The sequence below is a fragment of the Chiloscyllium plagiosum genome, unplaced genomic scaffold, assembly GCF_037043375.1.
Source record: "Chiloscyllium plagiosum isolate Xiang-an unplaced genomic scaffold, Cpla_swu_hap1 HiC_scaffold_31, whole genome shotgun sequence".
Classification (NCBI taxonomy): Eukaryota; Metazoa; Chordata; class Chondrichthyes; order Orectolobiformes; family Hemiscylliidae; genus Chiloscyllium; species Chiloscyllium plagiosum.
In genome coordinates, this window is record NW_028270169.1 from 24,191,719 (window position 1) to 24,203,783 (window position 12,065).

A 12,065-nucleotide genomic window follows, 5' to 3' on the forward strand; every position below is an offset into this window, starting at 1 on the left:
ACAATGCTGAATGTCAGCTGGCCCCTCTCTCCCAGAAAAAGATTTCAGTTCAAGTTGGTATGATCTGGCACTAAAGGGTTATTCTGTGACTGACCAAGGATAAATTACAAACCAGGTTGGATATCCTAATCACACTGAATACAGGAGCGTGGGGATTGCTAGATGAAAAAAAAGCAGGGTCTGGTGAGATTGCCTTCTATCACATGATACAGTGATAAGAGAAGTTGTTGCTGAACCACAGCAATCAATCTTCACAGCAGACCCTGAGGGAATTATATAAAGGCAGAAAAATCCAATTGCGAGCAATTCTGTTCTGTTTGGATTTTCAAAATGGTATTTTTTCATTAATTTTTCTCCAATAAGAACGATGGAGAAAGCACACATTCTTTCAGCGGTACTGTATTACCCGCTTGATACCATTTGCGTACGATCATTGTGTTATCTGTCCTCAATTTCATTTTCAGAACTTGCAACGGAAAAATTCAAATCTGTCCAGTTGGGTCAGCAGTACTAGGTTTATAATGAAATTAGTTTGAACTGTGCTTTGGAGTAAAAGATGCCTTGTATTTCAAATCCTCAAAACGTGGTGTTTTTGGAGGGGCTGAATTCTGACAAATTAGGCTGTCCATTCTGCTGGCTAGAATTCTAAATCTGAAAGAATTAAATTTGACTTGTTTGCCAACAGGATGTATTAATAAATGTTCTTTCAGTAAATGCAGACAGGTTCTAACTCACAATTGGTATATGACAGATATATAGGCAGTTCCTCAATAGTTTTGAATCAGTGGAGATATAGAAGGAACAGGTAATATCTTCTTTGTTCTTGAAAATAGGTCAAGGATTGATCTAATCTGGTCTTTAAAATAATGAAAGATATAGTTCAAGTAGACACGGAGTTAATGTTTACCCTTGTGGCAAAAAGCGAGGACATTAATATGAGACAGTCACCAAGCAATTAAATAAGGAATTGCAAAGAAACTTCTTTCTGCCCAGAAAGAGGTGATAATCTGAAACTCAGACACGCAGAAATATGGTTGATTTCTCAACTTTCCTGTAAAATGACCGAGCAAACCACTTAGAAGAAAGTGAGGACTGCAGATGCTGGAGATCAGAGTCGAGAGTGTGGTGCTGGGAAAGCGCAGCTGGTCAGGCAGCAGCTGAGGAGCAGGAGAATCAACATTTCTGGCAAAAGTCCTTCACCAGGAATGGGACAAACCACTTCGGCTGCTGAATACCATCTTCTCGATGGCAATCAGAGATGGGCAATGAATGCACACATCCAGTAAAAAAATTAATTTAAAAAATGTATTCAGCTCATCATGTACTTTAATTATATGTTAAACCAGCATAAAGCCTCTACCTTTAAATCTTATTAACCGTCCATCACAAACAAGGGACAGAATGTCACAAATTAACAGCACCCTTATTATTTTACTACATTGTAAGAGCTTTGTAACAGCTTGGTCAGTTGAATAAACTACAATTTGAGAAAGCTGAAACACCAGGGATCATATTAGGGAAAATAATTATTTAAACAAATGAAAATAATTGGTTCAAACACAGTCCAAATCGTATTATAAATTCTCAATACTGAAGTTTAGACATTGAGAGTGGCCTCAAAGTATCATATTTTAATGTAGATATGGAACATAGAATAGTACAGCACAGTACTACAGCCCTTTGGCCCTTGATGTTGTGCTGACCTTTTATCCTACTCTAACATCAAACTAACTGACATACTATCATCCATGTGCCCATCCAAAAGTTGCCTAAATGTCCCTAATGTACCTGATTCTACTACCACTGCTGGCAGTGCATTCCATGCACCCACCACTCTCTGTGTAAAGACCCTATGACATCTCCCTAAAATCTTCCTCCAACCACCTTAAAATTATGCCCCCTTGTGATAGCCACTTCTGCCCTGGAAAAAGTCTCTGGCTATTCACTCTATCTATGCCCCTCATCATCTTGTACACCTCTATCAAGTCGTCTCTAACTCTTCTTCACTCCAATGAGAAAAGCCTTAGCTCTGTCAATGTTTCTTCATAAGACATGCCCTCTAGTCCAGGCAGCATCTTGGTAAATCTTTTCTGCATCCTCTCTAAAGCTTCCACATCCTTCCTATAATGAGGTGAGCAGAATTGAAGACAATATCCAAGCGTGGTCTAACCAGGGCTCTATCGAGCTGCAGCAAAACCTCGTGATTTACAGCATCCATAGTTCTTTTGGTTTTTATTCAAGAAGCTTGACACCATCCAGGGTAAAGTAGTCTGCTTGATTGGCACCACATCACACACATTCACTCTCTCCACCACTGACACACAGTAGCAGTAGTATGTATCATTGACAAGAGATGTACTGCAGAATTTCATCAAAGCTCCTTAGACAGCACAACTACTACCATTTGGAAGGGCAAAGACAGCAGCTACTGGTGAACACCACCACCTCCAAACCACTCCACATCTTGACTTGTAAATATATTACTATTCCTTCATTGTCACTGAGTCAAAAATCCTGGAACTCCTTCTGTTAATATCATTGTGCATCTACCTACATCAAATGGACTGCGGTGGTTCCAAAGGCAGATCACCACAATCCTTTTCAAGGCAGTTATAGATGGGCAATAAATATGGCCCAGCCACATTGACATCCACGCCCCATGAATTAATAGTTTAGAATGATTGTTCAGCACTTTCTACTGCTGATTGCCTGTTCAAAACACTGTTAAAGCTGTTAAATACTGAATAAGCATTGCTTTAAAGACAGTGAAGAGACCAGATTGTACATCTGTCTTCTTTAAGATCTATAACTGATCTACTGTTTATTCATCCATGTGACTAGTTAAACCAACATTTATTGTCCTTGAGATGCTGGTCATGAGGTTCATTCTTGAACAATCATCATCCTTTTGGTAAGTTAGGGGTTGTTGTTAGAGGCTGAGTTCCAGGATTTTTCACCTTCTGCCTTCCCCATCAAGTCCTCATAACACCATGAGCTTATGTGGAGCTTAATGCAGTTGTAAGCATTAACCCTTTCAGAACCGTTACTTTATACAGCAACTATGTCGTAGATTCTTGTGAACATGCTCAGTAGTAATACTTCCCAGTGGGCCGCACGGTGGCACAGTGGTTAGCACTGCTGCCTCACAGCGCCAGAGACCCGGGTTCAATTCCCGCCTCAGGCGACTGACTGTGTGGAGTTTGCACGTTCTCCTCCACTTTCAAGAAACTGTTGTTATGGACTAATCCATGCCATTCAAAACATTCTTAAGCAGGCAGCTCTAGACCTAACTTTGCAATTTGTTTCGGAAAATGTACAATGAAAATTACCCAGCGTAAGATAGCTAGGTTGACTATTAGATTTTAAAACAGACAAAAAAAATTACGCACAAAAGTACACAACGAAAGTACACCTCCGGGTGCTCCGGTTTCCTCCCACAGTCCAAAGATGTGCAGGTCAGGTGAATTGACCATGCTAAATTGCCCGTAGTGTTAGGTAAGGGGTAGGGGTATGGGTGGGTTGCGCTTCGGCGGGGCGGTGTGGACTTGTTGGGCCGAAGGGCCTGTTTCCACACTGTATGTAATCTAATCTAATCTAATCTAATCTTAGTTTCGACTAAAGGGAGCTGTACCTTTTACTCTAAGGTAATTATCAATAGTTCACAACAGACTATAGGAATCTATCTTCTTTATACAGAGAGCGAGAGGCATTTCTCCACATCAAGTGGAGAGACTCCACATCCTGGGGAGTGTTGCTGAACAAAGACACCTTGGAGTGCAAGTTCATAGTGTCACAAGTCTAGTCCCTTTTTCCCTAAAAGCTGTTCCTTGGCTCAAGGAGACTCTGTCCTTGATTTTTCTTTCAGAGAGCCAATAAACTGGGCTGGACTCCGATCAGTCTGGTTTGGTCCAGAGATGAAAAGGATTTTGAGAGGCCTTTTGTTTATATGTAAACAGATGAGACTTCAGGCCAAAGTGGTCATGCTTTAAAAGTAACCTGTATAATGAAAGGGGAGTGGTCAGCTCTTTAGCTGAGCTGAGCAGTTTTAGTTCAGTCTTGAACTGGGAAGTTCAACAGGGAGCTTTATGGAAACTCTCTCTCTTTTCTGTCCTTCAACTTCAGCATGTGTTCCATTTATACTGGGTTTTAAAGGGAGTTTCCTTATTGGGACTGTTGTGTGTACTTGGAACAGCATAATTAAGTCTAGTTGGATAGGCTAAGTTCTGTAGGAGTTTTTTTATTCTGTTCTTTGTGCTTTGTTGTGTACTTTTGTGCGTAATTTTTTTTGTCTGTTTTAAAATCTAATAGTTGAAACTTTATTGCTGGAACAGCACAGCAGGTCAGGCAGCATCCAGGGAACAGGAGATTCGACGTTTCGGGCACAGGCCCTTCTTCAGGAATCTAATAGTCAACCTAGCTATCTTACGCTGGGTAATTTTCATTGTACATTTTCCGAAACAAATTGCAAAGTTAGGTCTAGAGCTGCCTGCTTAAGAATGTTTTGAATGGCATGGATTAGTCCATAACAACAGTTTCTTGAAAGTGGAGTCGCAGGTAGATAGGGTAGTGAAGAAGGTGTTCGTCCTGTTTGTCTTCATTGGTTAGTGCATTGAGTATAGGCTTTGGGTGGTCATGTTGCAGCTGTACAGGACATTGATTAGGCCACTTTTGAAACGCTGTGGTGAATTCTGGTCTCCTTGCTATAGGAAGGATGTTGTTAAACTCGAAAGGGTTCAGAAAAGATTTACAAGGATGTCGCCAGGGCAGGAGGGGAAAGATTTAAAAGTGACCAAAGGGGAGGCAACTTCTTCATGCTGAGGGTGGAGCATGTATGGAGTGAACTGCCAGAGGAAGTGGTGGAGGCTACTACAATTACAACATTTAAGAGGCATCTGGATGGGTTAATGAATTGGAAGGGTTTGGAGGGATTTGGGCCAGGAACAGGCAGGTGGGACTAGATTAGTTTGGGTTATGTCTGGTATGGACTTGTTGGACCGAAGGGTCTATTTCTGTGCCATGTGACTGTATGACTCCAGTGTGAGGCAAGGCAAGAGAACAGGCCTCTCTAAACTACTATTGTCAACACAGGAACTGCATCAATCTCTAGTATCTAGCTAAGTGCTAGTATCTAGCTAAGTCTCAAACTTAGCTAGATATCTAGCTAAGTCTCAAACTGCTATGATAGGATTTGAACTCTTGGCTTCATCCAGTGACGTAATCACTGTGTCATGTACCCTTACTCTGGTTGTCTGATGTAGAGTTGTTGTGAGCCAAAGACACTTGAAAGGATCAAAATTCAAACTTCTTGCATGACAGCAAAAAGGAATGCAGAAGTAATTTTTTTTAACGTTTCTAACTCAGGCCTGAGTGCAAAAAAAATCAACTTGTTCAAATAAATGTTCATCAAACTAACCACTAAGATGCGCGTTCTGTCAGGTATTAAGTGACCTTAAGGTTATCAAAGTGCTCAGCTTATCTTGCACTTTAATTAGATCCATTTGTGTCCCTGCTTTTATGTACAACAGCTACGATATATATTCTGCACTCTGTAATTAAAACTGCGAATTATTTGAAACCTTTTTGACCCTCAATGAACTTTGTGTGAGAAGCAAAAATGATCTTCCCGTCCATATACTGCTCTCCCTATCCTTTCAGTCTCTGCTGCACTGCAATAAGTATAGTCCTTGTGATCTCAATGTTGCAAGGATTCAGGCGCTTAGGAAGAATAGAGGACATGGAAAATTTGGCGGATTACTTTTAAAGCAAGAGACACCTGAGAGATTAAGCTAATGTCTCAGAAGAAAATCTCTCTGCTTTGATATATTGATTGAAGAAAAAGCCCTGTACCATCATTTGAGGTTTAATAGACAATGCCAGGACAGATTAAGAGCAAGTCATCAATTGAGCACCATATTAGAATGCTAAGCAGCATCACCAAAATTCTGTGCTAATGTAATAGCCTGCTGCTGACTCAGTATCACTGGGGTTGTCTAAGTGAAAAACTTTAATAAGGTCCATGTTTCATGAGCAAGATAGGGCCTCTCTTTTGGTTCTGGATAGTGCTTCAAATCTGCATTCACAGAATTAAGTGAATCAAAAGCAAGGAAAGAAATTATCTCACTGTACAATTTGACTTGGTTGACGATCGATGCAATCAGCTTCAGAAAGGCCAAGCTTCATGACCATGACTGCTTCTCATTTGTGTTGAATTAAGTCATTTGAATGTATTGTAGATGTGTTGTCCCTTTGAGCTATCCCAGCCTTCCATAAGGTTTGAGCTAATCAGCGAAGAACCTCCATGTACACTAGATTTTGGCTCAAATCCCTTAACAATTTAGTTAACAAGATTCTATCAATCTCATATTTCTATTTAACAACTGATCAGCCATCAATTGCCATTTCAGAACCAAATTCCAAGCTTCTACCACACATTTTGTCTGTGGAAGTATAATATTTCATTTATAATTTCACTTTTGTGAAGCCTGGCTGTAATTCTTCCATGAGACTGTGTAGCTCTAGTCTCCAATTATGGGAGCTTTTATTTCTCTCTCTAACCTATCTGTTCTCATTAATATCTTTAAAGTTTTGATCAAGTCACCCATAACCCTTGCAATGTTAAGGAAAGCAACCTTAGTTTTTGTAATTTGTGCTCATCATTTGAACCTTAGAGTTCTGATATCATTCCGATATCTTCCACTGTACACTGCAATCAAGCTAAGATGTGCTGTCCAGATTGATTCTGGCATTCCCTTTCAAGTTTTCCATGAAGGTCTCTGCATATTAAATTCAAAATTATCTTGAATGACTAAAGTTCCTCAAATGTGGTTTTGAATATTTGAAATAGTGTTCACTGACTACTGTGTGAAGAAATCCAATTCTATGAAACTAAAGCCTGTGCCATCAATGCAAATTAGAGTGATAGTTCTCATTTGATAGGAGTAATGAGCAATAAAAGTTTAATCAGATATTCAACTTTACAAACAAGCAAGTGTAAGGTTTAAGATTCAATCTTTATTTTCATAGTTGCCATCAGTGGGAATCACCTGCTAATTGTCCACCTAGGAAGTTCTGTGTCACTGGTCATGGGTTCTGCAGGTCATTGCATAGCTTGTAGGTCTAGCTTAGTAACAAGTATGAGCTTATGAAAAGATACCCTCTGTTTGTTAATTTTAGGCTAAGAGCTGACAGATTTATTATAGAGATTTACTCTCTCAAAGAATTATGAATCCATGGAATTCACTAGCCTAGATTGCACTGGATGCTGGGAGCAGTGAATAAAGGAGAGAGGAGGGAGACATTTTTAATTAGTAAAGGGGTTGAAGGGTTATGGAGAGAAGGCAGGAAATTAGAGTTGAGGCTAAGATGATATCAGCCATGATTGTGTGAAATAATGTAGCATGTTTGAGGGTCTGAATTGCCTACTCCTGCTCCTAGTTCTTGTGTCCTTTTTTTATGGTCACAGCAAACACTGATTAAATGATGCACGTACAATTTCTCTACAAATAATATAAATGTCCACTACTATAGTAGTGTTAAGAACCAAGGAATAATTTTTTAAAACCATTCTTTGTTATATTTGATATGAATGATGTGCTTGTAGTGAAACACACCAAGCATTTAAATGCAGCAAAATATTTAAATTTTGGAAAAGAAACATTACTCTAAAACAGTCATTGAATTTAGGCACTTGATTTCAAGATGCTCAGGTCAAAGTGAAGCCAAGAGCAAGAGATATGAGGCTGAAGCAGAATTATGAACTCTAAACATTAAAATACTGGCTGTTAAGTTTCAAAGTCCTGATGAAGAATAGGATTACAGAAATAGGAGTAGGCCATTCTGATTGATCTGCAGCTTAACCTGTTTGAAATATAAAAGTATGACAGGGCATCAATACAGCTGTGTCTGGAGCACTGTGCATCATTTAGGACTCCTTGGTCCAGGAAAGATATTAATATTTACATGTAGAACATGTAGAATCCCTACAGGACGGCAACAGGCCATTTGGCCCAACAACTCCACATCAACCCTCTGAGAAGTAACCCACCCAGACCCATTCCCCTACCCTATTACTCTACATTTGCCCCTCACTAATACACCTAACCCACACATCCCTGAACACTATTGGCAATTTAGTACGGCCAATTCACCTAACCTGCACACCTTTGAATTGTGGGAGGAAACTGGAGCACCTGGAGGATGTGCAAACTCCACTCAAACAGTTGCCCGAGGATAGAATTGAACCCGGGTCCCTGGCACTGTGAGGGAACAGTGCTAACCACTAAGCCACCAAATATTGATTGGACTGGGTTTGTATCCTATGGAATTTATAAGAATGAATGGTGGTCTTATTGAATTGTTTAAGATCCTGATGGGGCTTAATAAGGTCAATGTATGTTTCTCCTTTTGGGACTAAGCAACACCATTTAAAAGTACGGATCCCCCATTTAAGATGGAGATGAGGAGAAACTTACTCTCTTTGGAACTCTTTTTCCCTAGAGATTGGTGAAGGCGTTGAATACTTTTCAAGGGAGAAGTAGATAGATTCTACTCTAACAACAAAGTCAAAGATGGTCAGAATAAACTGATCATGCTCACACTTAAATATACCAAATATGATCTGAGAGCTAATGATGGTGATACTAAGATGGACAGTACTTAGATTCAAACAGCATGAAAACAGGCCCTTTGGCTCAACTTCTCCATGCTGACCAAGTTTTCTAAACTGAAGTGGTCCGTTTGCCTGCATTTGGCCTATATCCCTCTAACCTTTCCTATCCATTTACCTGTCCAAATATATCTTAAATGTTGTAATTGTACCCACCTCTACCACTGCCTCTGGCAGCTCGTCATCTTTCCGGTCTCACCTAAAATCGATGCCCTCTAGTTTTGGACTCCCGTCCCCCAGGGAAAAGACTGGCGATTCACCTTATCTACATTCCTTGTGATTTTATAAACCTCTATAAGGTCACCCCTCAACCTCCTACACTCCAGGGAAAAAAAAGTCTCCTCTCCTTATAACTCAAACTAGTAGATTAATTTTATTTCTATTGATTTTGGACACCAGCTCATTGAGATGCCCAGTCAATGCAACTTTTAAAATATATTTTCTAATTAACTTGTTCAGTGGTGTTACAACCCCCTGGAGTAGGTGGGACTAGAATTTGGGCCTCCTGCTTAGAGGTAGGGACACTACTATTCAGCCACAAGCACATACAAGTACTTACTTCCTACTTCTTAAAATTCATCACTAGCTGGAAATCCAATTTAATTGTGGTGATAACTGTGCACCTTTCTAATCCACATATCAATCAATTTGTTCAAATGCTTCTCCATGTTTTTATAATGAAGACATAATATTATGACAATTATAATTGAATGATGTTAGTTTGAAAGATGAACTCTTATGGAAGGAAAAAAATTCAGCATTAAGGAGAAAAATAACAAAACTAAATTAGGTAGTTCTAATTTTAGCACTAATGGTAGCTAACTGCCCTTCTCTGTGCCGAAATCTATTTGGATGCAAATTCATAATTTATCATTATGAAAAATGTAATTTTTTTGTTTCACTACAACTTTTAATTTATTAAGGGGAAGTAATAAAGTTATGTTCCTACTTAAGATGTTTTTGCAATTTTATTTGAACATTGCTACTTGGTGAACCAACTGTGAAAGAAACATGTTCATTATTGATTGTAAGAGATAAAGGCCAAAATGAGGAAGCACTTGGTGCAATGTGGTGTTAATGCTTTGGACGGTTTGAAAGCTCTAGTGGGACTTTTCCATGTTTAGGAGTGTGAGGAAATAAGGCAACACTCCCAAACAAGTGATGTGAAAACTGATTCATCACAGCCAGAGACACACTTCAGCAGTTCTACTGAAGTCAATGGGGACAAAAGATCTTTATTGATCTGTGCAGTGAACTCTTTCAAGGAGTCAACTTTGTGCAGAATAGAAAGTGGAATGGGATCAAGGGAGGCCCAGACTGTGTTTTGCAAGTGCTAATTCCTTTGTCCATTTTCCTTTGCAGTTCCTTGCAGTTTAAATTTCACAGACTTTGAGGGTTACATTGAGTCTCCGGAATACCCCAGTCACCTGTACTACAGCAACTTGGATTGCACCTATACTATTACAGTCTACAGAGGATATGGAGTGGAACTTCAGGTCAGTGCTTCGTGAACCTATGTTCTAGCAGCTTCTTAAAGCTCGTGCTCTCAACCTATGCAGGAAAGTCAGCACAAAGACTGATTCCAAACTGACCAAGTAACTACCTGTTGAGATTATTTTGAACTCTTTCCATTGATTGTTCTTAATTTTGTGAAAAGACAGCCTCTTATTCAGTAGATGCAAGGATAGACAATAAGTGATAGGACATTTCTACCTGTCAGTTGAAAAGTGGATGAAACAGATCATGAGGAGCATAACCAAAACAAAGTAAGAACAAGAAAAGATAATTTGTTTTGTTTCTTCTTTCAGGTCAGTCTCTCCTTCTCCCTTTCTCAGGATTTATTTATTGCTCTCCTTAAACTAGCCTTCCAATCAGAACTCATTCATTTCTTTATCTCAGATTGATACAATACGCACAGTGCAAAAGACTGCCTGTCCATATTGCTCAATACTTAGTGATGCTACAATGATCTGTAGAGTCATAGAGTCATGGAGAGACCTACACGTTTAAAAACACAATCCCGTTATGATGACACTTCAACCAATCTGTATGTAGCCAAAGCTGAGGCTCAATCTCTGAGATCTGTAGTTCCTTCTCTAACAGAAATGTTATTCATTTTGGAAGGAAATAGTTGCATACAATTGTAAAGAAATCAATATAAAAGAGGGAGCTGGGAAAATTACATAGAACTCTTAAAGAATTTGAAGCCATTTTATACTTGTAGGTTATCTCAACCCGTAACAATGACATTTCCGAAGTTAGATGAACAAATATCATTGTTCTAAGCAGTATTCTATGCTAAAAGTTATGTCTGTTGAGCAAAAACAATCCATTAATCTGAAATAACTTTACAGCGGCTGGTCACCCTTTAGCTAGACATGGACAGTCCTTGACACTGACCCACCTCCCTCAGAGCCAGCTCTCCGATTGAGCAGAATATTTGGTACTCCTGTTCTTAGCTGCAAGCCAGGGCTCCCTGATTGAACCACAGTAACAGCCCCAGTCAGGAAACTCCTATTCTCTGAGGTCACCCACCTGCCTGACATCATTATAATCACTACATAATCTTTCTGGGGCACATTGAATGTAGAGTGAAAATGAAATTCGTAACCAGTTGAAAATATGAAACAATTGTCTTCTAACATCGGTAACCTCGATGATTTTTTTTTCTGCTTCTTCAATGGGTCTGGGAGCGCAGTGAAATCGTCTACATGCTATTCCTTGACTGGTTGAGTGACAATTTGTTCTGGAGCTATTTATTCTCAGAGAACTGGTTAAACTTCTGCTTCTACAAGGATGCTAAAACCAAGACATGAATGCAGACCAAAAAGTGAGGGATGTTGATCATGAATCAATTTTCTTACACTTATTGTGTTACAGTGTTATGTGTGGCATGCCTTAACCCTGAGAATTGTTCTGCCTTCTTCATCTTTGAAGGCTGCAATTTCAGTTTTTTAATATTATTCTGTAAGATAGGTACTAACGCTTATTCCTATACCAAGCTAAAAATTAACAAGATGTTCGCTGACATAAATCTTTTAATGGTGAGTCAGATAAATCACTAATTTTGGTTGAATGACTAATTTCCTCTAAGAATGTCTCAAAATATTTTTTCTAATCGTTTGTCGCCTAATACAGAAATGTTTCTTAAAGGAGAGTGTGCTGCCACATCAACTAGTTTATATTAGTAAGGGGAGGTACTGACCTAGTGGTATTGTTGCTAGACAATAGACACAGATAATGTCCTGGGACCCAGGTTCAAGTCTGACCAAGGCAGATGACTCTCTAATGATGACCATAGAGCTGTTGTTGATTGTCAGTAAAAACCCATCTGATCCAGTAATGTCCTTCAGAAAATGTTCTTACCTGGTCTGACCTACACGTGACTCCTCCAGGCATA

At 39.3% G+C, this 12,065-nt stretch overlaps 1 protein-coding gene across 3 annotated transcripts in view; it reads left to right on the forward strand.

Annotated features, from left to right (window-relative positions):
- Window positions 1-12,065, forward strand: part of sez6b (seizure related 6 homolog b) — a 973,463-nt gene that overhangs the window by 485,948 nt on the left and 475,450 nt on the right. For all 3 annotated transcript variants that reach the window (XM_043718461.2, XM_043718459.2, XM_043718460.2), the window contains exon 3: window positions 10,028-10,161. In XM_043718461.2, the coding sequence (XP_043574396.2) occupies window positions 10,028-10,161 (134 nt within the window). The remainder of the gene's footprint in view (window positions 1-10,027; window positions 10,162-12,065) is intronic.